The 27,881-nt window shown below is 40.2% G+C and overlaps 2 protein-coding genes across 4 annotated transcripts in view; one reads left to right on the top strand and one right to left on the bottom strand.

Moving 5' to 3' along the window:
• Window positions 1-1,382, bottom strand: part of LOC120066250 (ran-binding protein 10-like) — a 31,159-nt gene extending 29,777 nt beyond the window's left edge. For all 3 annotated transcript variants that reach the window (XM_039017498.1, XM_039017497.1, XM_039017496.1), the window contains exon 1: window positions 1,039-1,382. In XM_039017498.1, the coding sequence (XP_038873426.1) occupies window positions 1,039-1,237 (199 nt within the window). In that variant the 5' untranslated portion in view covers window positions 1,238-1,382. The remainder of the gene's footprint in view (window positions 1-1,038) is intronic.
• A 13,044-nt stretch (window positions 1,383-14,426) lies between these two features.
• Window positions 14,427-27,881, top strand: LOC120066251 (nuclear transport factor 2). Its single transcript, XM_039017499.1, has 5 exons — window positions 14,427-14,507; window positions 16,149-16,270; window positions 23,574-23,645; window positions 23,805-23,903; window positions 26,963-27,881. The coding sequence occupies exons 2-5, from the start codon at window positions 16,172-16,174 to the stop codon at window positions 27,074-27,076; spliced, it is 384 nt and encodes a 127-aa protein (XP_038873427.1). The 5' UTR covers window positions 14,427-14,507; window positions 16,149-16,171; the 3' UTR covers window positions 27,077-27,881.

The raw sequence follows: 27,881 nt of genomic DNA on the forward strand, positions 1-27,881 counted from the left end.
GTCGCAACTGGAAGTGTAGCTGCTGGCTGGGTTGAAATGGTAGAGGATGTTGTTATTTTCAGTGCATGAAGATCTCTATGGAATCCTTAGCTGTACTCAGTAGTTGGATCCAGAATGTATAATGATTTAGAATAATAGTCCAGCCACAGAGAACGATTTCATGAACTGGCAAGCCAACAGAACACACTGCAATATTTCCCTGTTCTAAATTGGTGATTATTTTATCACAAAATACAAACACATTCTAACGTCTAGTCATGGGTCATATCAACTGTATGAATATTTGCTTTTAGTTAGCTAGAACCAGAGGAAGAGGCGAATGCTAGCTACATAGCTAAGTAAGCTAACGTGAGAGTTCAGTTTTAACTAGCTAACATTAACGTTAGTAGCTACATTTTATATTGCTAGCTACTCATATATATATATATAAAACAATGGTGCATTTCGATAGTACTAGTTAGCTAATGTTTGTGTGCTATTATTTAGCTTGTTACTGCATTGCCTAACAGCGATGGCGTGCAATTAGCATTGGCTTGGATAACGTCGTTAGCGAACTAGCTATGTTTGCTAGCGCGCTAGCTAACTAGCCAGATAGTTACGCTAGCGAACTAGCTGTGCGTCGCTTGTCATTGCTATGTACCTAGCTATAAATTGTGGCATAGTAGTTAGCTGTCACAATTTATAGTTAGGTTAATATTTCGATTATGATCAAATATAAGCGGTAGCTAGCCAACTTGTAAAGAAAAAATTAACTGTAAACAAAGAGACCGTTTGAGTTGAACGTTAGTCAAAGAAACGGATATGCTTGTCATGGTTAGTGAGTTCACTGTCAACCATTTGAGCAATGGTCATTCCGCTCTGCTATTGTGAAACAAAGCAAAGAGGGACCGAGGCAGCTCAAACTAGATCAGGGAGATTGCATACACATAATAGCATAGAGACACGACGCTGAACCTCCGGAGAGTCTATCGTAAATAACATATTCGAAACATCTAGGTACTAAATGTTATACCAGTTGTCACTTCTGTATAACTTTACCTTTGTAATGCACCCGCAGATTGTTCTGTGAGAGCCCGATGTAGCTGTATTTATCCTTGGGGCTCCATGATCGGGGTAAGGGGGTCTCATCCTCATTTACGGCCGGGTAGAGCCGCTTCAATCGTTCATTTAGCTCGGCCTCTTGGTAATTAAAAGCAGGATCCCCCAACAGCAGGCTCCCCGCTCCAAGCTCTGCCATCTTCGGCTTGAAATGTTTTATTGTCTTCTACTAGCTATGTCAATGCGTTGATACAGGGAGAGAGTGAGAGACAGTGGTGTGATATCCCTGGCTAACCAACGCTCTCGAGTAGGACTGACAGTGACGTGTGGGTACTGTAGTTGAATACAGGGCTATTCGCTAGAAAGAGTTTCAGAATCGACTACAGAAGCCCCGCTCCGAACCCCTCTTTGGTCATTTTCTTCAGTTTGAGTCCGTGAAAAGGAAGCTAGGAAATGTAGTTTTCGAGTGGTTGTATGCGGTTGTATTTTGTTGATGGTCAGGACCAGGGGCGTATTTATTACGCCGATTATGTTGCAAAGCGTTTCTTAAACGGAAGCAAAGGGAACGGGGAGGGACCTACCTGAATTTGTCCAATAGGAACTCTGTTGCAATTGTTTGGACTAATGATTACACCCCAGGACATATTGAGCTCGCAAGTCTTATTATAGCAGATAAGCAGACATTTGTGCAATGCAATTCCTCATTTTATTTACATTCTGGCATGCATTCATTAAGATTTTGTGTCTCACATGTTTCTCAAACTAATCCAGATTTTTTAAATGCAATGTTAGTGGATTATGTGTGCCAGTCACAGCCAGTTTGTCTGACGACTCAAACTGAATTATTCCGCTGCTCTGTCGTTTGAAGAAGAAACTGACGGACCACTACAACTAGTATTCCAATTCCTAATTGAACCAGACAAACTGCCAGCTGCATCCATTTCAACTCGAGAGCATTGCCTTTCCCTAGGCTGATTCTGAAATTGGTATGCTTGATAGATGTATTTGAGCTAGATTAGTATTTGCAAACTCATCAAGGGAGCAGGAAAAAAACATTTTAAAAACTGTTCCAGACATTGACGATTCACTACATTACTAAATCCTGAGCCAAATATTGTTTTACACATTCTCTTTGGCAAGTATCTGGAGCGGGATGGGCTACTATTTGGGGTCCTTCCTGGGTCCTTATTTCCATGGCAACATTGTTGTTAACGTAACAATGCATCCGGGTGCCTGAAGCAACTATTTTATTTTAATTTTTTTGAGAACTTCAGGAAGTTTTTTATTTATTTTTATTTTTATCAACAACAAATCAATACAGAAAGTACATAAGGGAACACAAGTATATATAGATTATATATAATGGACAATCGAGCTAGGGGGTACAATATCACATTACAATTACACAAGGACCTTAAGGGACATACATACACTTACAATTCTAACAGCTTTTTTGTTAGTAGAATATTTAATAGTCTTAAAATACAGTTCAATTTATTTTTGTAGGGTAAGAAAATGTTTTTGTTAGTAAATTTACATTTGTGTATATGAAATTTGGCCAAAAGAATAATGAAATGAATTACATAAAAATGTTTCAGCTTATTTTTATCATATGTAAAGAATCCAAGCAGTACATCTCTCCACAATAGTGTAAAATCTTCATAAATGTGTTCAATTATAAATCTACTGATGTCTTGCCACAGTTTTCTTACATGTATACAATGCCAAAAAAGATGCAACACTGTTTCTGGGTGGTCATTACAAAAGGAGCAATTTGAGTTGATGTTTTCCTTAAACTTCTTCATATAGTGGTTGGCAGGATAATATTTATGAATAATTTTAAAGGAAACCTCCTTAATTTTGTTAACAAGTAGGTATGTGTGTGGCAACATCCAAACTTTTTTCCAACAGATATTATCAATAAATCCATTCCAATAAGGCATGACATAAGGTATAGATACAACATCCTGCTGAAACAAGGTTCGTATCGCTCTGTTGTTGAATGGGCCAAAAGAGAAACAAATCTTTCCTACTGATGAGTCAACAGGGTCAATAGAAGGTAGGCTCTGAGGGTCAGGTCTTGACACGTTCCTGAATAACAGAGCAACACCTGAGGGAATGGCGTCTAAAACAATTGCAAAATCTTTAGGTGTTACAGGGACCTTGTAAAGAGATAAGAATTCCTTATAACTGAGTAAAATACCCTCTGCATTTACCAGTTGGCTCACCAATAGGGTATTATTTTGGAACCAATATTCTAAAAACAAAGAAGTATTTTTATACAATATATCCCGATTATTCCATATGTAATATATGTGTGGAGAAAAATTGTGTTTATAAATTAAGGACCATGACAAGAAAACCTGCCGATGAAAAGCAGAAAGTTTCACTGGAATTTTGTCAATATTATAATTGCACAACAACATGAAGTTAAGGCCACCAAAAGTAGAGAAGACATGATGAGGAATAAAATTCCAGATAGAAGTGGGTCTTTTTAGGAATTGTTTTATCCAATTGATCTTAAAAGTATTATTTAAAGTAGTAAAGTCCAGAAAATTCAGTCCACCATTCTCATAAGTGTTCATTACAACAGTTTTCCTAATGTAATGGGTACGGTTTCTCCAAAGAAAGTTGAAAAGCATCTGTTCTATCTCCTTGCTTATTTTACTGTCAAGATATAAAGATAGAGCGCCATATGTTAGTCTAGAGATACCTTCAGCCTTGGTTGTTAAGGTATAGACCAGACGCTTTGGAAAAGGATTGTATCACATTGATCGATATGGGAATTTGGTTAGCGTCTTTCAGAAAAAGTGTAGTATCATCAGCCAGCTGGCTTATAATAATTTCTTTACCAGCTATGGAAATACCTTGTACAGGACTATTTTTTAAAGAATTTGCAAGAAGTTGGGTGATTAATAAAAACAGATACGGGGAGATAGGACAACCTTGCCTAATTCCTCTCTTTAACTCAAATCTAGGTGAGGTGCTATATTTCAATTTGATAGAGCTGTTACCATTTGCCTGAAGCAACTAGCTAGCTAACCGAATGGAAGAGGGATGACGTGTTATTACAGTAATGTATTCGCTAACTAGCGCTCCTGTTTACTTCATCTAACGTTAAACATATCAGATGTGGACACAAAAAGATATTCGATTACCACATTTGTCGTTTGAACGGCAAGTGGGCTCTAATTTAGCTTGCTAGCTCACTCAGATAGTTTAGGGATTTATCTAGCTATGATGCTGGCTAATCATAATAATACATGTTTCTAGCTAACTATCTAATTGTATTAGTTTCCATATCACTTATCAGACTGTCAACAACATGACGCCAAAAAAAGAAATGGGCGGCAAGTGGCAATTGGAGGTCCTTGCTCATCAGTAGAGGCTAGCATCAAACAGAGTAAGATAGCTAATGTTAGCAGTTAGCTAACGTGATTTTAATATTTTGGATATAGCGATATGGACACATACTAAACTATTCTTTCCCCTCGCTTGCTAATTATTTTGTAAGGTTGGCTCAAACTGGCCTGTCCATGTCTCCACTCAAGTTGTTCAGCAGGGGAGGAGACAGTACTTCAGGTGGAGAGATCAGGAACCATGGGTATTTTACAAATGATATGCACTGTATCATATGACGGGGTTAAAGTTGTGGAAGGATTTACTGATATAAATCATGTGTTACAGATGTGGTGATGAGTTTTGTGGCCCTGTGGGGAAGCGACGACCCTGGAGCAGCTTGAAAGCTACCTGTAGAGGGAGCTGCAGGCTCTTGACCCACTTCTGCCAAAAGTCAAACCTCACGTCCCATCCATCTGCCATTTAATTTATACATGTTATCCATATAATTTTCATGGGTTTGTTACATGGTATTTACCTAACTACAATAAGGAGTACAGCCTATAGATTCATTTTCACTTGGTTGTCAAGTCACAAAATCTGCCCTCTGTCATATATACTGTCATATATACGCAGGCATACAGGGAAGAATTCAAAACGTACAAGCCGCTACAGTCTTACATACTTTTTTTTAATGAAATCACATTTGGTGTGTAGCATTGCAGCATGGAATGTTTGGGATTGTGGCATATAGGCCTATATTGTTATGGTGAATGTGAGCCTGGATAGCACAACAAGTATGAATGGAAGTATGAGAGGGGCTTACATATTTCATGCTTATAGGATGTTGGATTTGATTTGACTGCAATGTCTATTTCTGCAGCATACCTATGGGACTAGATCCATGAGCTGGAGCCCCTCTGTGCTCATCTGGTTCTGGTCTCAGAGCAATGTGAGAAGGGGACCAAATCACATTTTATTGGTTGCGTACACATGTTTTTTGTTGTTATCGCGGGTGTAGCAAAATGCTTAAGTTCTTAGCTCCAACAGTGCAGTAATACCTAACAATGCAAAACAATACACACAAATCCAAAAAATAAAAGGGAGGAATTAAGAAAAATATAAATATTACAACGAGCAATGTCAGAGTCCGGAATATAACTATATATGTATATATGATGGTGTGTATAGACATTATGGACAGTATATGAATAGAAAAGGTGTGTACAGCAGTAGTTATATAGGATGAACATTGAATAGAACACAGTATATAGAGTGCATTCGGAAAGTATTCAAACCCCTTCAATTTTTCCACATTTTGTTATTTTACAGCCCTATTCTAAAATTGATTAAATACATTTGTTTCCTCATCAATCTACACACAATACCCCATAATGACAAAGCAAAAACAGAACTACCTTATTTACGTAAGTATTCAGACCCTTTGCTATGAGACTCGAAATTGAGATCAGGTGCATCCTGTTTCCATTGATCATCCTTGAGATGTTTCTACAATTTGATTGGAGTCCACCTTTGGTAAATTCAATTGATTCAACATGATTTGGAAAGGCACACACCTGTCTATATAAGGTCCCTCAGTTGACGGTGCATGTCAGAGCTAAAACCAAGCCATTAGGTCGAAGGATTGTGTAAGGCCCCAAATCAAGGGAAGGGTACCAAAAATGTCAGCAGCATTGAAGGTTCCCAAGAACACAGTGGCCGCCACCATTCTTGAATGGAAGAAGTTTGGAACCACCAAGACTTTCTAGAGCTGGCCGCCCGGCCAAACGGAGCAATCGGGGGAGAAGGGCCTTGGTCAGGTAGAGTGACCAAGAACCCGATGGTCACTCTGACAGAGCTCCAGAGTTCCTCTGTGGAGATGGGAAAAGCTTCCAGAAGGACAACCATCTCTGCAGCACTCCACCAATCAGGCCTTTAAGGTAAAGTGGCCAGACAGAAGCCACTCCTCAGTAAAAGGCATATGACAGTCCGCTTGGAGTTAGCCAAAAGGCACCTAAAGGACTCTCAGACCATGAGAAACAAGATTCTCTGGTCTGATGAAACCAAGATTGAATTCTTTGGCCTGAATGCCAAGCGTCACGCCTGGAGGAAACCTGGCACCATCCCTATGATGAAGCATGGTGGTGGCATCATCATGCTGTGGGATGTTTTTCAGCGGCAGGAACTGGGAGACTAGTCGGGGTCGATGAAAAGATGAACAGAGAAAAGTACAGAAAAGCCCTTGATGAAAACCTGCTCCAGACCGCTCAGAACCTAAGACTGGGGTGAATGTTCACCTTCCAACAGGACAACGACCTGAAGCACACAGCCAAGACAACGCAGGAGTGGTTTGGGACAAGTGTCACGTTCTGACCATAGTTCTTGTGTGTTGTGCTTGTTTTAGTGTTGGTCAGGACGTGAGCTGGGTGGGCATTCTATGTTGTATGTCTAGTTTGTCTGTTTCTGTGTTCGGCCTAATATGGTTCTCAATCAGAGGCAGCTGTCAATCGTTGTCCCTGATTGGGAATCATATATAGGTGGCTTGTGTTGTGTTGGGGATTTGTGGGTGGTTGTTTCCTGTCTCTGTGTTTTCTCTGCACCAGATAGGGCTGTATCGGTTTGCCACATTTTGTTATTTTGTATTTGTAAGTGTTCACTGTTTATTCGTTTAATTAAACATGTTGAGCACTGGCTACGCTGCGTGTTGGTCTGATCCCTGTTACACCCCCTCTTCTAGTGAAGAGAGGGAAGGCTGCCGTTACAACAAGTCTCTGAATGTCCTTGAGTGGCTCAGAAAGAGCCCGGACTTGAACCCGATTGAACATCTCTTTTATACATTTGCAAACATTTCTAAAAATCTGTTTTTGCTTTGTCATTATGGGGTATTGTGTGTAGATTGAGGGGGGGAAACCATTTAATCAATTTAAGAATAAGGCTGTAACGTAACAAAATGTAGAAAAAGTCAAGGGGTCTGAATACTTAACTGAATAGACTATATATACAAAAGTATGTGAACAGCCCTTCAAATTAGTGGATTCGGCTAGTTTCAGCCACAAATGTTGCTGACAGGTGTATAATATCGAGCACCCAGCCATGCAATCATTGGCAGTAGAATGGCCTTACTGAAGAGCTCAGTGACTTTCAACGTAGTACCGTCATAGGATGCCACTTTTCCAACAAGTCAGTTTGTCAAATGTCTGACCTGCTAGAGCTGCCCCAGTCAACTGTAAAAGCTTTTATTGTGAAGTGGAAACTTCTAGGAGCAACAACGGCTCAGCCGGGAAGTGGTAGGCCACACAGGCTCACAGAACGGGACCGCTGAGTGCTGAAGCGCGTAAAAATCGTCTGTCCTTGGTTGCAACACTCACTACCGAGTTCCAAACTGGCCTTGTAATCAACGTCAGCACAATAACTGTTCATCTGGAGCTTCATGAAATGGGTTTCCATGGCTGAGCAGCCGCACAGAAGCCTAAGATCACCATGCACAATGTCAAGCGTTGGCTGGAGTGGTGTAAAGCTCACCGTCATTGGAGTCTGGAGCAGTGGAAACGCGTTCTCTGGAGTCATTAAGAGTGATCACGCTTCACCATCTGGCAGTCTGACGGACGAAGTGCCACATTTTAGTTTGTGCCGAAATCAAAATGAAAGAAAAGTTATCTTGCAAATTCAGCAGGCTATGGTGTGAAATAGGCTTTTAGAAGTGCTGTCTTTATTTTATTAGGCTAGTTCTCGTTAATGGAAAAGGGTGGATATTAGTACAACTTAGTCAGTTGTACAACTGAATGCATTCATCTGAAATGTGTCTTCCACATTTAACCCAACCCCTCTGAATCAGAGAGGTGTGGGGGGCTGCCATAATCAACATCCACATCTCCGGGCGCCTGGGAAATAGTGGGTTAACTGCCTTGCTCAGGGGCAGAAAGACAGATTTTTACCTTGTCAGCTCGGGGATTAGATCCAGCATCTTTTTGGTTACCGGCTCAACACTCTAACCACTAGGCTACCTGCCATCCGACAGCTAATGCCATCTTTGGTGTGCTTATCAATGCACAAGCACCTTTTTCCTCACTCCTATTGCTCCTTCTGAACAGCTTGTTGGGTTGTGGCCAAAGACATATCATCCATAGAATGGGGTTGGAACCTCTAACCCTATCAATTTGACTGTTAAACTCATGAGTACACTAGCAATGGCTGCCAGTCTTGACTTGAATGGGAACTGCCATATATGGTTTATATGTCTATGGTTGGTTGTGACTGTCAGTTTAACTTTCGCAAATTTCTAAATTTGCAAAAGTTAAACTGACAGTCGCAAAACACGTACAGTTTGGAAAGCAAATACTGTTGTTACTAAATCTGTAATGTGATAGGTATTTTAACATTATTTTTTGACACACAAAATAAAACTATTTAATCAGTTTCTCAAATGAAGGGCATGATGACACAATCTTTACGAGAGGGAGGGTATCTGATTTAATTGGTCCTCAACTCGTGTCTCAGACACTTCATTAATAAGGATAAATGGAGCAGCCTGGAGCAGGTTAGTTCTGAAAGATTTGTTTGCCATAGAAATATACCTGGGTAAAAGGTGGGCCACTTTCGTGGTACCGGTGATCCCGAATTGAACTCGGAGTTGACCAAAGTTACCTTGCTAAGTCCTCAAACCTGATTTCGTAGTATAGGGCTCTGGGGCCTGAAGCAAGAGATCCAACAGCTTCAAACGTTTATTAAAAACATGAGGGAGAAACAAAGTTCCCTGTAGAACCAGGTACAGTGCTTACCAACTAGGGTCAGTCTCAATCACACCATTGCTGCTCTGAAAATACCTCCGAGCAGCACTGTTTCATGTCATCCACGCATGGGCTGAACCCTCCTTCATCGCTCTTTGTCTTGTTCTTCCCAGGTGTGTTGTCTGCAGGAGGACCTGGCCGCTCAGTATCTAATGTACAGAGAGGAATGTGATGCTCGCACGCTGCTCATCACCAACATCAGCAGCATGAGCTATGGACCAGACGAGGAACCAGAGGAAGAGCTGGAAGGTGGTGAAAAAATAATGATTCATCAACTGTCTTGATGGAAGAGAAGTTTGTAGGGTTATGTCAACTCTTAACACCCTTTCCTTTCCATCAGAAGTGGAAATATAGGACCCAGTTAAAGAGAAATTAGCTCTGAAGGTGTGTCGAGAGGACCTGACTAAAGCCGAGGTGGAGCTAAATCGATCGCATGCTGAGTATGGAGATGTAATGCCCCGCAGTGACTGGGAGACGCTGGACCATACCCACAAAGAGAACTTGCTCAAGGTACAGTACATTACAGTAAAATGTTTTATTCAACCACAGCAGACTCACTTCAATCTCTTTGGAATCTCTATTTCTACCTTTCCCATATGGAGACCCTGCAGAAAAACTGAATATGACACACTGCTTGAGGTGCACAAGCAGGTCACAGCCTCCAGGGAGAACTGGATGGCTTCAGAGAGGCCTGAATGGGAGCAGGTATCACATAAGAAAAACTGCTCTAGGTTTTCAGTGTTTTTCCCCTTCCCATTTGTACTATGGTATTGTTGGTAGTAATGCCTAAAGCATTTACAGTGCCTTGCAAAAGTATTCATCCCCCTTAGCGTTTTTCCTATTTTGTTGCATTACAACCTGTAATATAAATATATTTTTATTTGGATTTAATGTAATGGACATACACAAAATAGTCCAAATTGGTGAAGTGAGATGAAAAAAATAACTTGTTTAAAAGAAAATATATATAATTAAAAACAGAAAAGGGGTGTGTACATATGTATTCACTCCCTTTGCTATGAAGCCCCTAAATAAGATCTGGTGCAACCAATTACCTTCAGAAGTCACATAATTATTTACATAAAGTGCACCTGTGTGCAATCTAAGTGTCACATGATCTGTCACATGATCTCAGTATATATACACCTGTTCTGAAAGGCCCCAGAGTCTGCAACACCACTAAGCAAGCGGTACCATGAAGACCAAGGAGCTCAGGGACAAAGTTGTGGAGAAGTACAGATCATGGTTGGGTTATAAAAAAATATCTGAAATTTTGAACATCCCACAGAGCACCATTAAATCCGTTATTAAGAAATGGAAAGAATATGGCACCACAACAAACCTGCCAAGAGAGGGCCGCCCACCAAAACTCACGGACCAGGCAAGAAGAGCATTAATCAGAGAGGCAACAAAGAGACCAAAGATAACCCTGAAGGAGCTGCAAAGCTCCACAGTGGAAATTGGAGTATCTGTCCATAGGACCACTTTAAGCCGTACACTCCATGGAGCTGGGCTTTATGGAAGAGTGGCCAGAAAAAAGCCATTGCTTAAAACTTCTCTAGGATAGGGGGCAGCATTTTCACTTTTGGATAAATAGCGTGCCCAATTTCAACTTCCTTCTACTCATCCCCAGAATATAAGATATGCATATTATTAGTACATTTGGATAGAAAACACTCTGAAGTTTCTAAAACTATTTGAATCATGTCTGTAAGTATAACAGAACTTATGTAGCAGGCAAAACCCTGAGGACAAACCCTTCAGATTTTTTTTATTTTTTTATGTCACTGTCTGTTCAATGAGGTTTCATTGGGAAGCCAGATTTCTAATCACCCTGTTCTCAGTTCCTACTGCTTCCACTTGATGTCACCAGTCTTAGGAAATAGGTTGAGGTTATTCATTTGTGCAATGAAGAAGAAGGCTATCAGGAAGCAGTGTAACGTCATGTGTACTGTTTGAGAGTTGCGCAAGACTAAAAAAAGTAGCGTTAGTTTGTTGCTCTCCTGTATTGAAAAGAGATAGACCCGTCTTCAATTTGATCGATTATTAACGTTTACAAATACCTTAAGTTGTATTACAAAAGTAGTTTGAAATGTTTTGGCAAAGTTTAGAGGTAATTTTTTAGATATTTTGTAGTGACGTTGTTCAAAAATGGAGCTGTTTTTTTCTGGATCAAACGCTCCAAATAAATGGACAATTTGGACATATATGGACAGAATTAATCGAACAAAAGGACTATTTGTGATGTTTATGGGACATATTGGAGTGCCAACAAAATAATCTCGTCAAAGGTAATGCATGTTTTATATTTTATATCTGCGTTTTGAGTAGCGCCGGCAGGGTTGAAATATGCTACTCTCTCTTTGTTGACATTGTGCTATCATCAGATAATAGCATCTTATGCTTTCGCCGAAAAGCCTTTTTGAAATCTGACATGTTGGCTGAATTCACAACAAGTGTAGCTTTAATTTGGTATCTTACATGTGTGATTTAATGAAAGTTTGATTTTATATCTTTTTTTTTTATTTGGCGTTCTACATTTTCCCTGGCTATTGGCCAAGTGGGACGTTACCGTCCCACATATCCCAGAGAGGTTTTTAAAGAAAAAAATAAGCAAACACGTTTGGTGTTTGCCAAAAAGCATGTGGGAGACTCCCAAAACATATGGAATAGGTATTCTGGTCAGATGAGACTAAAATTGAGCTTTTTGGCCATCAAGGAAAACGCTATGTCTGGTGCAAACCCAACACCTCTCATCACCCTGAGAACACCATCCCCACAGTGAAGCATGGTGGTGGCAGCATCATGCTGTGGCGATGTTTTTGGTCAGAATTGAAGGAATGATGGATGGCGCTAAATACAAGGATATTCTTGAGGGAAACCTGCTTCAGTCTTCCAGAGATTTGAGACTGGGACAGAGGTTCACCTTCCAGCAGGACAATGACCCTATGCATACTGCTAAAGTAACACTCAAGTGAATTAATGAGGAATCATTTAAATGTCTTGGAATGGCCTAATCAAAGCCCAAACCTCAATCCAATTGAGAATCTGTGGTATGACTTAAAGATTGCTGTACACCAGCAGAACCCATCCAACTTGAAGGAGCTGGAGCAGTTTTGCCATGAAGAATGATGGATGTGCCAAGCCTATAGAGACATATCCCAAGAGACTTGCAGCTGTAATTGCTGCAAAAGGTGGCTATACAAAGTATTGACTTTGAGGGGGTGAATAGTTATGCACGCCCAAGTTTTCAGTTTTTTGGTATTATTTATTTTTTGTTTCACAATTAAAAAATATTTTGCATCTTCAAAGTGGTAGGCATGTTGTGTAATTCAAATGATACAACCCCCCAAAAAAATCTATTTTAATTCCAGGTTGTAAGGCAACAAAATAGGAAAAATGCCAAGCGGGGTGATTAATTTAGCAAGCCACTGTAGAGTTTTGCTTTGTGACGGAATCACTATCAACAGTTTTAGATCAGAACATTTACACAACTGTGTGATTACAGACGTGCTGGGAGGTAGTGAGTGTTGGGCAGAGCTCTCCCAGGACCATTCCAGCAAGCGGCGTCTGGATATACTGCTTGTAGAATTTCTCAGTCTTACACTGGACTGGTAAACCTCCCTCCCTGCTGAACTTTCTAACTACCTGAACATGAACAACACATTTCTGAAAAGAATGGCATAGTCAAAATGTCTTCAGCCTGTGTCCACTCAGGGTACTTCTGATGATGTGCCCATATACCTGTGCTATGAGGGACAGTTGAGGAACCATAGGCTAAAGAAGGCTGATATGAGAAACATCAAGGAGGTTTGGAAGGAGAAGGTCATTGAGGACGAGAAGGTAAACTGTTACCTTTTTGCTTTCAACATAATCAGTTAATATTTCACACACTCTTTGACTCTGTAATATTTATTCTAAATGTTTTTATCTTCAGAGAGATGAGAGCAGCAATCTTCCAGAATTTCTACACCAGCATATGGAGAGCCAAGATGGGGAAAAGCCTGGGTTTATAGATTATTAGAGGGCATTCGTCAACACCAAAAATATACTATACTCAAAAAACTACAACATTTATTTAACTAGGCAAGTCAGTTAAGAACAAATTATTATTTCCAATGACAGCCTACCGGTGAACAGTGGGTTAACTGCCTTGTTCAGGGGCAGAATGACAGATTTTACCACGTCAGTTCGGGATTCAATCCAGCAACCTTTGGGTTACTGGACCAACGCTCTAACCACTAGGCTACCTGCCACCCCACAAGAGGTACAGAGGTAATAACCAATAGTTTTTGGTTCTCAGTCCATAGTTTCACACCTCAGTCCACATAATTCCGCGCTCCCTTTTTGATAGAAGTATGTGTACAATAGCACCAATCCATGCTATTATTGCAATAGTCACATACTGTACTACCACACTGAACACACAACCTTTACAAGAAACAGACTTAGACTGCCATTACTGACTGTTACCTGTGGCAAAGACGTGTTATACCCCTTGATCACAGACAATTGCATTATAAATTATTAGTTTTGAAAGGATCATCAGGGGCATTGTGTTTGTGATTCACAGAGGTGACTGTGGCTGCCTTCAAGAACATTGACCCCTCACTGGACTCTACCACACTGGACTGGAACCTAACTATGGCATTTCTAGATACCCCAGGAGCTAGAGCAGCAGACAACAAAACATGGACACAGAGCTGGCCCTGCAGCACCTCCTGGTAGCGGATGTGACCAGGGCTGGGCCTGCACCACAACAGGACTCATGCACTTTTAGAAAGTGTCAGCTGTCAGGCATCTTACTGTATTTTTTTCTCTGCTCTCATTGCAAAGTAATTGTTTATACTGAAATGATCTGTAAATAAAATGTGTTTCCCACAATCAGTGTCAATAGTGTAGAGTTTATGTAACCACATCAGCATTCCAAAGTTAAGCTATCACATACTTCTCAGGTGATGTTCGCCAGTCTATTAAATTGATCACTGGTGCAGTATACCATTATAGAACTGTGCCATCTTGTGGATGTCCCCATGTAAAACCCTGTGTAATGTTGATCCATGCCCTTTCTACCCATTCATGTAATTTACAAAGCAAATGTAATTCACCTTCATCAAAGTGGGCTGAATAAGAGGTACCATATTTTTGTCTGAAGTGTGAGGGAAGTGTGTTTTTTTCAAATTTGTGTGTTTGTGGAAAATCTAAAACCTACCAGCTGTATAGATTGAATAACTTCATTTCCCTTTCCCACAAAGTATTAGGACAGATTATTGTCCTGAGCATGCGCCATAAACTGGTGTAATCGCCATAACTGGGAGCCTGGGCACGGGTTTTGGGTCCGCGGTAAGTTGTTTGTTTGTATAAAGCATTTCATGATATATTGAATGGGGGAAAAATTGTCTTCTGGTAACAACAGTATCGTATTATGTTTTAGATTGAATTAGTTGATATACCTTTTCTTGACAGGCGCTGGCTCGCCAAAAGTGCTAACTAAGACACGCCTATGTTCTGTCTGGGCCCGGTCAATAAAAAGGCTTCAAAATGTAATTTTTGCAGCAGAAACCACGTGCCATTCAATTTGTATATCAAGCTTCACTGTGTTTTTATTTTTTAGAGCCGTGATTTATATTTGATTAGATAAGCAATACAGGACTGCTAGCTAGCCAGACAACCAACGTTTGATCTTTGCTATTAGCCTTGCCTATGCTAGCTATCTATGAACCTATCCTATTAAACTCGCCGCTCAACTCAATCGTTGACTAGTGTGGGCGAACTCGCGCTTCAACGTCACATACAGTGAAGTTTAAATAAAAAACGACTAATTTCAACCCCCGAAGAATATCCCGCAATTACACACCATTGTTCTGTGTAACTACGGGCTGTTTGGGTGCTGGAATCAATCGTTTTGTGACGTTGGAGCTCCAGTCTGCCCGTAGTCGTCGCTGCTCAACTCTATCGTAAATCGTTGCGTTTAGCAGAGGAGCTATAAACCGTGAGTTAGCCAGTTTGGTTGGCGAGTTCAGCCAAAAGATCGACAAAATTGTTCGTGATGACATTCTAACTCAACTAACGTATTGAGCGGACTGTGTGAAATAGTCTGCTGTCCATTTAGAAGTCAGTTTACGATCACAGGGAAAGTTAGTTACTAGTAACGTTAGCTAGTTGGTATAACTTGGTAGCTAACTAAAATAAAAACCTTTGTAGTTAAATGAGCTAGATAACTAGATGTATCTCTGGAATGTCAAACGATTGGATATAACATTTTTGTAATTATAGTCCGAGAAGTATGACTATAATGGAAGAGTATTTACTAGGTTCATGTGAATAACTTTGGTATGCAAGCCTCGTATAAAGTTATCGTGCGTGGGGGAGACACATGACACTCGCTGTGTCATTGATGTCGCACTTATCAAAACAAGACCAACTAACGTCTAACTAGTATGGTCAGGATAGGTATGAACACCATCTGGGTGTAACTGGAAAAATACCCAAAGAATAATAAACTATCTACAGTGCTATTTTTTTAGGAGCGCATGTACAGTGCTATTTTTTTGTGCTGTATATGTATTGTTGAAGCACTGAATTCCAAAATATATTTCCTACATACTCTTTGCATAACCTGCATATGTTTGTAGGGTAGGGCAGATCATGGATAATTGTACGTGCACTCTTAATATAATAATATGTATACTGCAATTTGACTACAACTAAGCCTAAAAATAGATTGTATTTGAAAATAACAGTAATTTCATACCTGGGGGGATACTTGGGAATAGATGTCCAAAATTAAACTAATTTTGGGCTGAATTCCTGGTGATTTTAGTCTCTTTATTAATTTTTTTTTTTTACCAAAAAATACAATAAATAACTTTAAAAATTACCTGTTGCCAACCCCTGCTCTACCTGGTCTTTCTTGACCAGATTTCTTGAGTTTGGTTTATATCATTGAATTGTCTATACTCATAAGATTGTCTCTTCCACTAGTGCTTGTTGCCAGGTGATTCAGAATGGGGGAAAAGCCAATTTGGGAACAGATAGGATCCAGCTTTGTGCAACATTACTACCAACTCTTTGACACTGACAGGACCCAGCTTGGAGCAATATATGTGAGTCTCAGAATGTAAATCTGTACCAATGAATATTTATCATAGTTACTCTGTCCTGTTGTCAGCCCCTTGTATTTATGGACCGTTCACGTGCTGTCGGAAGTTTGGAGTTAGAAATGGGAAGTTTCACTTGAATGACCCTCCCAAGTGGGCATTACAAATGGGAAACTGAGAAAATGTTGTTACCCAAGTTGCAACTTTTCACCAATAACTTTTCACCTTTCAACCAAGATTGTGTAACGTTTTTGACCGTTACACAATTATCAATGTGGATAATGTTGCTAGTTTGACCATATTGTCAATGTTAACCAAGCTAGCTAACTTTATTATTAGCAACATTAGCTATCTTATCAAGCTAGCTAAAATATTGTTGGTTGAAGAATTGGTCCGACTTTAACAGTTCCAGAACACAATCATGTCGGACTTACGACTTCCCAGTTCCTACGAGCACATGAATGCCCCATTATTCCACCTTCAACCGTCTATCCACCTCCTCTGCATCTGTAATAACTCATTCAGTAATGATTTTCAACAATTAATTAAATATTTGTTAATGTAAGGTTCAGTTGTTGTTCAAATAGAAAAGTAGTGTATCATATCTCCATTCCTGTGAGCGAATGCTCGCTGATAATTCTATCCAAAACGCTAACCAAAGTAAAGATTGTTCAATCAATACATGTACCGTAGTCTTTCCTTATTTCAATGTAACTGTTCAAACCTTTACTTGGTTTATGTCTTTCAGAGACTGATGCTAGATCAAACAAGTTTTGACAAGCATTCATCTGAGGAACTTTTTGGGCCAAAGAAACAGGGTCGGAAGCATCAAGTTAGACTGTGGAGGACATGCAAATATGCATACTTCTTGGACACTTACAAGCTAAAGCATAATATATTTCAATAAGATGTGTAATATACAGCATATAGTAACATATTTTAAGCTGCTCAAATAATTGTAATGTCCATTTATCAATCGTGAGAACAAGCAAGTTGTTGATTGTACCCTTTTCTTTACATTCTGCTTAGTGAGCATTCTTGATTCAGTGTATTGTTTGTGTGCCCCCTATTGGTATCAGGGTGATTCTCATGAAACTGGCACATAAACACATCTTTCTCTATTATTCTTCTTGGATCACTAAGAATCGGATCTGTAGGTATCCATTTCATAATTATTGTTTTGTATTTGATCAGATATTATGCATTTTACCCAGGGGTGTATGTATATTTTATTTCTTCCCGGTATGGGACTTCAGTACCACAATTTTAACCAAGCTAGCTAACTAGCAACATACACTACCGTTCAAAAGTTTGGGGTCACTTAGAAATGTCCTTGTTTTTGAAAGGAAAGCAAATAAAAAAGTCCATTAAAATAACAGCAAATTGATCAGAAATACAGTGTAGACATTGTTAATGTTGTAAATTACTATTGTAGCTGGAAACTGCAATTTTTTTTATGGAATATCTACATAGGCGTACAGAGGCCCATTATCAGCAACCATCACTCCTGTGTTCCAATGGCACGTTGTGTTAGCTAATCCAAGTTTATAATTTTAAAAGACTAATTGATCATTAGAAAACCCTTTTGCAATTATGTTAGCACAGCTGAAAACTGTTGTTCTGATTTAAAGAAGCAATAAAACTGGCCTTCTTTAGACTAGTTGAGTATCTGGAGCATCAGCATTTGTGGGTTTGATTACAGGCTCAAAATGGCCAGAAACAAAGAACTTTCTTCTGAAACTCGTCAGTCTATTCTTGTTCTGAGAAATTAAGGCTATTCCATGTGAGAAATTGCCAAGAAACTGAAGAGCTGTTTCCAGCTACAATAGTCATTTACAACATTAACAATGTCTATACTGTATTTCAGATCAATTTGATGTTATTTTAATGGACAATTTTTTAAAAACTTTTCTTTCAAAAACAACGACATTTCTAAGTGACCCCAAACTAACTAACGGTAGTGTACATATAGAATTCCTATTAATTCAATAGGATCTCTGTTAGCCTGGTCGTAAAGATTTGTCATTTAACTTTTAAAATGTATTACCTTTTTATTGTGGCATAAACACAACCAGTCATGATGTTTTCATCTGATTTGTCAACCAATCACTTCAAAGGGCTCCTTTACTAGGCTACCTGCGCACCTTCATCCACTCGCAACATATTTCCAGCCTCCAAACAGTGGTGAATGGAAAGAGACCTCTGTTACACAAAGCACCAAAAAGTCTAATGACATTTGGCGATTGTCATTAGGCTAGAATTGATGTGTCCACTGCTGTCCGTGCTCGCCTCTTAGTCGGCCACTCGTCTCTGCCTTGGCATAATTTCAGTGTTCTCGTCAAACCACATCGCATTTTGGAACGTAGGCTATACCACCTGTTTTCCTTCACAAATGTTTCCTGCCTCTGATAATGATAAATAGTGGTGTAATAGTCCCCCCAAAAATTACATTTTTAAAAATGTATTATTGTAATAGGCATATGATTTACTGGTACTGCATATGCCCAGTACTTATTTTGGACTGTACTGTTTTACTTTCACCTCTGATTTTACCACAAATTCCACAATTACCAACGCAAAATATAGCTTCCGAAGTTCCAAAAAGGCTTAAACGAATACATTTCTAATCTTTTTTTTATATTGCTCTCCTAATGAAAAGGCCAGTGTTAAACATTGAAATATGTAATTATAAACAATTATTTTGTGATTTCTCATTACCGCAACACAACCTTTTCTGAATATTGTTTTTTGTCATAATTGCTTGTGTATACATGTTATTTTTATGTACAGATATTTGGATAAAGATCAAAGGGCACATTATCAGATTAAGGCAAAATTACTGAAATATGTTTTTTAAAATATATTTCCTAAATATTGGTGCATTACGGTAATGATAAGGTTTCAGAGATGAGAATGCATGTTTCGGTAATGAGTGTTGCATAGTTTGCCATTGAAAAACTGTACTGAGCTCTATTAGATATTCAGTAACACAATACATCATCAAACGGTGTCATTTGTTAAGCCCAAATGACTTGCATAATACTAAAATCACTGATCTTAATGCAATTGACAAAAATAACCCTTTATTTTCTAGGGTATTTAGAATATTGGGGTGGCAGGTAGCCTAGTGGTTAGAGTGTTGGACTAGTAACCAGAAGGTTGCAAGATCGAATCCCCGAGCTGACAAGGTAAAAATCTGTCGTTCTGCCCCTGAACAAGGCAGTTAACCTAGGCCGTCATTGAAAATAATAACTGACTTGCCTAGTTAAGTAAAGGTAAAATAAAAATACAATTTCTAAATTGAATGTCATCCCATGGACAAATGGAATAACATAATATGCCTGTAAAGCAGGGGAGAAAGTAAGACGGTCAGGTACGGCATCCCGGCAAAATAAATAGTGAGGGTATGCCGTACCGGTAAAACATGAGCCTATTACAATATTTAAAACAAAATATCAAGAAAAATAGGCTGCATGTCAGGCATGAAAAGTTTGTGAATGGATATAATGCCAAGGCAGAGATGAGTGGCCGAAACAGAAACATACGTGGACAGCAGTTGACGCGTAAATTCTGTTCTAATGACAATCGCTAATGTCATGACACTTTTTTTGTGTTTTGTGTATCCATTCACCACTGTTTGGATGCTGGAAATATATACAATCCAAATCTAATTTTATTTATCACATACACATGGTTAGCAGATGTTAATGCAAGTGTAGCGAAATGTTTGTGCTTCTAGTTCCGACAGTGCAGTAATATCTAACAAGTAATCTAACAATTCCCCAACTACCTAATATACACAAATCTAAAGGGATGAATGACAATATGTTAGTATATGGATGAGCGATGGCCGAGCGGCAAAGGCAAGGTGCAATAGATGGTATAAAATACAGTATATACATGTGCTATGAGTTATGTAAACATTATTGAAGTGGCATTATTTAAAGTGACTAGTGATCCATTTATTAAAGTGGCCAGTGATTGGGTCTCAATGTAGGCAGCAGTCTCTCTGAGTTAGTGATTGCTGTTTAGCAGTCTGATGGCCTTGAGATAGAAGCTGGTTTTCAGTCTCAGCTTTGATGCACCTGTACTGACCGCACCTTCTGGACTGTAGCGGTGTGAACAGGCAGTAGCTAGGGTGGTTGATGATCTTTTTGGCCTTCTTGTGACATCGGGTACTGTTGGTGTCATGGAGGGCAGGTAGTTTGCCCCCGGTGATGCGTTGTGCAGACAGCACCACCCTCTGGAGAGCCCTGCTGTTGTGGGCAGAGAAGTTGCCATACCAGGCTGTGATACAGCTCGACAGGATGCTCTCGATTGTGCATCTGTAAAAGTTTCAGAATTTTGGGTGAAGCCAAATTTCTTCAGCCTCCTGAGGTTGCGCCTTCTTCACCACACTGTCTGTGTGGATGGACCATTTTCAGTTTGTTTGTGATGTGTACGCCGAGGAACTTAACTTTCCACCTTCTCCACTGCTGTCCCTTCGATGTGGATAGGGGGGTGCTCCCTCTGCTGTTTCCTGAAGTCCACAATAATCTCCTTTGTTTTGTTGATGGTTATTTTCCTGACACCACACTCCGAGTCCCCTCACCTCTTCCCTGTAGGCTGTCTCATCATTGCTGGTAATCATGCCCACTACTGTTGTGTCGTCTGCAAACTTGATGATTGAGTTGGAGGCGTACGTGGCCACGCAGTCATGGTTGAACAGGGTATAAAGGAGGGGGCTGAGCACTCACCCTTGTGGGGCCCCAGTGTTGAGGGTCAGCGAAGTGGAGATGTTGTTTCCTACCTTCACCACCTGGGGGCAGCCTGTCAAAGTCCAGGACCCAATTGCACAGGGCGGGGTTGAGACCCAGGGCCTCCAGCTTAATGATGAGCTTGGATGGTACTATGGTGTTGAATGCTGAGCTGTAGTCAATGAACAGCATTCTTACATAGGTATTCCTCTTGTCCAGGTGGGATAGGGCAGTGTGCAGTGTGATGGCGATTGCGTCGTCTGTGGACCTTTTGGGGCGGTATGCTACCTGAAGTGGGTCTAGGGTGTCAGGTAGGGTGGAGGTGATATGATCCTTGACTAGTCTCTCAAAGCACTTCATGATGACAGAGGTGAGTGCTACGGGGCGATAGTCATTTAGCTCAGTTACCTTTGCCTTCTTGGGTACAGGAACAATGGTAGCCATCTTGAAGCATGTGGGGACAACAGACTGGGATAGGGAGCGATTGAATATGTCCATAAACTGGTCTGCACATGCACTGCGGACGCGGCTAGGGATGCCGTCTGGGCCAGCAGCCTTGCAAGGGTTAACACGTTTAAATGTTTTACTCACCTCAGCCACGGAGAGGGGGGGGGGGGGGGGCGCAGTCCTTGTTAGTGGGCCGCGACGGTGGCACTGTATTATCCTCAAAGCGGGCGAAGAAGGTGTTTAGTTTGTCTGGAAGCAAGACGTCGGTGTCCGTGACGTGGCTGGTTTTCTTTTTGTAGTCTGTGATTTTCTGTAGACCCTGCCACATGCGTCTCGTGTCTGAGCCGTTGAATTGTGACTCCACCTTATCCCTGTTCTGGCATTTTGCTTGTTTGATTGCCTTGCGAGGGAATAACTATACTGTTTATATTCAGTCATATTCCCAGACTTCTTTCCATGGTTAAATGTGAGTGGGTGAATGTGCGCAGGTAGCCTAGTGAAGGAGCCCTTTGATGTGATTGTATGACAATCAGATGAAAACATCATGACTGGTTGTGTTTATGCCACAATTAAAGGTAATTTATTTTATAAGTTAAATGACAAATCTTTACAACTAGGCCCACAGAGATCCTATTGAATTGATAGGGATTCCTATATTTAATTCTATGATTAGGCCCATTAAAAAAATGTGTGTGCACCTAAAGCAGGACCATACCTGCTATAAAATATTGAAATATGTGGGATATGGAGCAAATGCTAAAACATGTACACATGGCAAAACCGGGGATATCCTCCTTTAAGTGGAGGGGTTGGTCTTCACTGAAGCACAAACAACAGATTGTGGCTTTAAGTAAATTAAATGCTTTTTATACACCCAGGTTTCTTGACAACCTTAGTCAAATAATAGATGTTTTACAAAATAATCTATACAATAGCTTTAAGCTGTGGTCCTAGTAAATAATATAAGTTACCAGCACAGCGCACCCATTAGAAATAGCTTATTGTCATTACCGAAATTAAGGTTCTCATTACCGAAACGGACCTAAAAATGATATGGTAGTGAGATGTTTGGTAATGAGGCCCTTAGTTCAATTTGCAAGTAATAGGAGACTGCCATTGTGAGTCCGCAAACAATAGACCACATCTTCAAAGCCCATTCATGCCTCCATGTTGGTAAGGTAATGGTTATCTTAAGTTTTTCCCAATTTTAAGTTTTTAGTCATTTTGGTAATGTGAAGGTCAAGTGTCGTAAAGGGGGTGTTTGAGAATAAAATCCTTGTTCCCGCATATAAGTGAAGAAATTAAATGAACTTGTGCTCGTCTGACTACTCTAGATGATGCATCATGGGTGAATACAACTTTATTACATTATTTTTTATTTTTTTTTACAAAAACTCTGTTACGATAATGAGAAAGATGTCCACAGACTGTGTTTTTACGTAATACATATAAAAGATTAATGTAAACTTCACATGGTATAAGATTTTTATTATTTATGCACAAACTACAGCACAATGTTTTATTCAAATAAGTTAGGTTTTTTGCAAGTCAAATTTTATAAAATGACCTGAGAATTTAATCCAGAAGCATTTCGGTAATGAGAATTTGGAGTGAAAATGAACTAAATTCAGACAAATGTGATATGTATTTAAAATAATACAATCTGCCATTAACTAGGTATCTTAGTCTTCAGAATGATAGTTGACTGTTGCAGATGCATTATGGTGTTCGAAGTCAATTTATTGCTGCCATGGTTAAAACTGGTTTCATGAGATTCACCCACAATTTACATTTTTAGATGGAAGGAGAACTGCACAAGCTGACTCATTTACATCATAATGAAAATGTATTACTGGAAGGTTTCTGGTTGCTATCTTATTTGGCCTCAAACAATTTGATTTTCATCAAAGAATAAGATAAGAGCAGCAGAGCCCGTTCTTCTATTCTTCCACATTGCACTTGCCTAATTTATTACATATTCCCTCACACCCTTGAATATGCGTAGAAAAGTTAGTCATGCTTTTAAAATATTTGGCAGTCGGGACACCTCACATCCTTCCACCCTAAATATACCACCAATGTGCCTTCTGCTGATGAACTCAATCCTCTGCTTTTCCTTTTAACAGATTGATGCATCCTGCCTTACGTGGGAAGGACAGCAATTCCAGGGAAAGGCAGCGATTGTTGAGAAACTTTCTGTGAGTGACATTTTTAAATATTTGACCTGAGCATGACAGAATGGAATACCTCAATAGTATGTCAGGAGTATACTGATTTAACAGGATATCCAGTAGACATCCTGGTGGAATGTGCTTGTCTCTGATACATCTGTCATGTTTCTTATTTCTTATTTTCAGACTCTCCCCTTCTTAAAAATTGCTCACAGTATAACAGCACAAGACCACCAGCCCACCCCTGACAGCTGCATAATGAGTATGGTAGTAGGACAACTAAAAGTAAGTATTTCTCATTCTATCACTGTAAAAATCAATATTGCCAGTTTCCTAAACCAACAATTGAATAGTTTGCATGCTAGACATCCCCACCTGCTTTAAATTAAGAGTATCGGTTCTGTCTGTTTGATCAAACTTCATTGTTAAAGCACAGCTAGGTACATCTGTTTTTAGCTTCACCACAGTTTCAAGCCATTTGTTCACCAAGTTGATAAATAGCTATGCTGTTATTAATCTGCCTAAGCAAATAGAAGAGGCCATGGACCAAGCCTTCCTGTGTTATAAAAAATAAGGGTATGTTTGTGTGTGAGGTAGATAAGTACTTTACAAGTCAGGGTTATTGTATATTATTGTATGTCTGTCTCTCAGGCAGATGATGACCAGGTCCTGGGCTTTTAGAATACCTTTTTGCTGAACAATTACAGCAATGCCTGGGTTTGCACCAATGAGTTCTTCAGGCTTGCCCAGCACAACCCTTGACCTGTCTGTGGTCTAATGTCCCATCTTCTCCCTACTTACTGTCAGTAAGGATCTGTGTTCTGACTGACCATGGTTCAGTTGGGCTTTTACTAATCTCATGCCATAGAGGGATTTATTCATACTGGAGTTTGATTATGAGAGACCACAGTGTGTTCAGGGAGTTAAAAAATCTATTTACTCACCAAATAATATTTTTACACTCTGGTTAAAGTGGGGGGAAATGTCCTATGAACTGGGACAACCATGTGGTTTGTTTATTGGATCTGAACTTAGACCATAGTGAAGGCTGGCTTGTTTGACTGGTAGTCATTCAGTATTGACCAATTATCGCAACTAGTCTCAGCTGCGATAATGGCATTATATGCTAGCTCTGATCTTCACTGTGGACCTTCTACTTGCAAGCTGCTGATTGGTAGAAGCTTTTTAGAACACCAACATGTCATTTGAAGGAGCCAATGCCATCATGATCACTGAGTAGTAAACCTTACAGAGTTATGTATGCCTTGTCTCCACTGACACCTAAAGGGATTACTTGCTTTTTGTCTGTGGCTCTATCTCCATTAGTGCTTGTTCACACCTGCTTGTGCTCTGTTTGACTGGAATAGCCTGATCAGGAATTGGGGTTTGTCACAAGCAGTGTGATTGTATAAATTAGGCTGAGGCTAACTGCAAGACTGACTGTAACCGCCCCGTTCCTCCCACATCCCTTCCCCCTGGAAGCCTCTTCCCCAGAGAAGAAATGTGTATCTCATTCTGCGCATGTGTTTCTTTACCTCTACTTTACAAACACATTGTTGTGCTCACCCTGCCTTCACATTTCTCACTCTAGATTGTGAATGATAATTCTTAACATTTTACTGGTGAAACGTCCATGCCAACCATTTTACCTCAAATTAATTTCATGGTAATATGCATTTACACTGAATAAATATATAAATGCAACAATTTCAACAATTTTACTGAGTTACCGTTCATATAAGAAAATCAGTCAATTGAAATAAATTCATTAGGCCCTAATCTATGGATTTCACATAACTGGGGATAAAGATATGCATCTGTTGGTCACATATACCTTACAAAGAAAAAAAGTAAGGTTGTGGATCAGAAAACCAGTCAGTTTCTGGTGTGACTACTATTTGTCTCATGCTGCGCTACATATCTCCTATGCATAGAGTTGATCAGGCTGTTGATTGTGGCCTGTGGAATATTGTCCCACTCCTCTTCAATGGCTGTGTGGAGTTGCTGGATATTGGTGGGAACTGGAACACGCTGTCATACATATCAATCCAGAGCATCCCAAACGTGCTCAATGGGTGACATGTCTGGTGAGTATGCAGGCCATGGAAGAACTGGGACATTTTCAGCTTGCAGGAATTCTGTACAGATCCTTGCGACATGGGGCCGTGCATTATCATGCTGAAACATGAGGTGATGCGTGCAAGTGGCCATCGAAGGTGAGCAATTGCCCACTGAAGTCGGTTACGGCGCTGAACTGCAGTCAGCTCAAGACCCTGGTGAGGATGATGAGCATGCAGATAAGCTTCCCTGAGAGGGTTTCTGACAGTTTGTGCAAAAATTCTTAGGTTTTGCAAACCCACAGTTTCATCAGCTGTCCGGGTGGCTGGTCTCAGACGACCCCGTAGGGGAAGAAGCCAGATGTGGAGGTCCTGGGCTGGCGTGATAACACATGGTCTGCGGTTGTGAGGCCGGTTGGACGTAAACTGCGTTGGAGGCGACTTATGGTAGAGAAATTAACATTCAATTCTCTGGCAACATCTCTGGTGGACATTGCTGCAGTCAGCATGCCATTTGCACACTCCTTCAAAACAAATTTGTGCACAAACCTTGAGCGAGAAGTTTTTTGTACATATGGAACATTTCTGGGATCTTTCTTTTAGCTCATGAAACATGGGACCAACACTTTTTACATGTTGCGTTTATATTTTTGTTCAGTATAGATCTTCTTTAATTATGTACAGTGTTTTAAATGATGTACAATGATAATTTTTTTGCAGATTGTGTTAACAAATCAAAGCACATATTTTGCCTATGGCGGGTGCTGTTGTGTTTTGGCCGCATGAGAGAAAAATGCAACCATTCGCACAATCATCCAGAAATCCATAACAAATTAGGTGGTGTTTTTTGTCTCACAGTAACGTTATACAATTCTGTTCTGTTATGTAGAATACTATCATTATGTGCTCTTGCTAACATTTATTCAGGTTTGATCTAACATGATTAAACAAGCACCATTCTCCATCATAACTGACATTCGCCAGAGTAGCCTGTTCTCCGGGCAGCCAGAACGAGTACAGACTGTGCGTAAAGTAGAGAATCCCACACATGTGCAGAAGCTTCGGTTGTTTAGCTAATCGGGAAGAGGCATCCAGAGAATTTAGCAACGCGGCCACTCCGGATAAGTTAATGGATAGTAGAGTAACAGGAATGTGTTTGTTGTGTGCAAGCAGTTTGTGTTGCTTCGACCCAGCCAAAATCAACCCTTGTCAGAGAAGCACCCAACTGTGGATTGGATACACAGCCATAGAACTGTGACTTGACTAAGCTCTGTCTTTGTGTTACAGGCCGATGAGGACCCCGTCATGGGATTTCATCAGAGTTTCATCCTGAAAAACATTAATGATGCTTGGGTATGCACCAATGACATGTTCCGGCTCGCACTGCACAATTTCGGCTAAGGACACCAGAGGTGTGCAGGAAGGATATGAGGGAAGGCTGACGACACCTAAATGCCCAACGTTCCCTCTGTATCTTCCATACCTGTTAGAGAAATTACACCGGATTCCAGATGTCAATCACAGAGACCTACAGGCACATAGGCTACATGCCTCCAACTGAATTGAGATGTGTTCCTTTGCTGAGAGCTCGCAGAACCATCAGTCTCGTTCCCTACGCCAGTGTTTCCTAACTCCAGTACTTGAGTACCCCCAACATTACATATTTTTGTTCTTGCCCCGGACAAGCACCTGATTCTACTTGTCAACTAATCATCATGCCCTTGATAAGTTGAATTAGGTGTTTTTGTTTGGGCCTACAACTAAAATGTGTGCTGTTGGGGGTATGTGAGGACCAGAGTTGGGAAACACTGCCCTACGCTGACCTGCATGATGCTGGGGAGCTTGAATATCTGAAGATGCCAGAAAAGGAGAAAAAAATACCAACCTACCTGCACCATTTTCTCTTCCATTTTAGTTTTGTTTGGACTCAACGTTTCTTAGATCCTGTTGTTTTCTCTTACTCCCCTTTGTGTTGTGGCTTGCCTTGGTGTATACAACTACATTTAGCTTATTTTGTTAATTTTATATTAACATTCATTGTCATATCAGGTTGCTACAGCGATCCAAAGAATCATAGAAAATATGGTCAATAAGACACCCTCCCCTCAGACCAGCAAGTTTTCCATTTCCTGCTCACTGCTCTCTGTGACAATGAATACTAAAGCCACGATACACAATAAAAGTTGACTTTTTCTTAATGATTTCA

The sequence above is a fragment of the Salvelinus namaycush genome, chromosome 21 (genome assembly GCF_016432855.1).
Source record: "Salvelinus namaycush isolate Seneca chromosome 21, SaNama_1.0, whole genome shotgun sequence".
NCBI lineage: Eukaryota > Metazoa > Chordata > Actinopteri > Salmoniformes > Salmonidae > Salvelinus > Salvelinus namaycush.

Excerpts from the sequence above, each read along its gene's own strand:
- LOC120066251 (XM_039017499.1), top strand. The coding sequence starts at position 16,172 with ATGGGGGAAAAGCCAATTTGGGAACAGATAGGATCCAGCTTTGTGCAA. Across the intron at positions 23,646-23,804 it reads CGATTGTTGAGAAACTTTCT|ACTCTCCCCTTCTTAAAAAT; the intron begins GTGAGTGACATT and ends TCTTATTTTCAG. Across the intron at positions 23,904-26,962 it reads TGGTAGTAGGACAACTAAAA|GCCGATGAGGACCCCGTCAT; the intron begins GTAAGTATTTCT and ends TTTGTGTTACAG.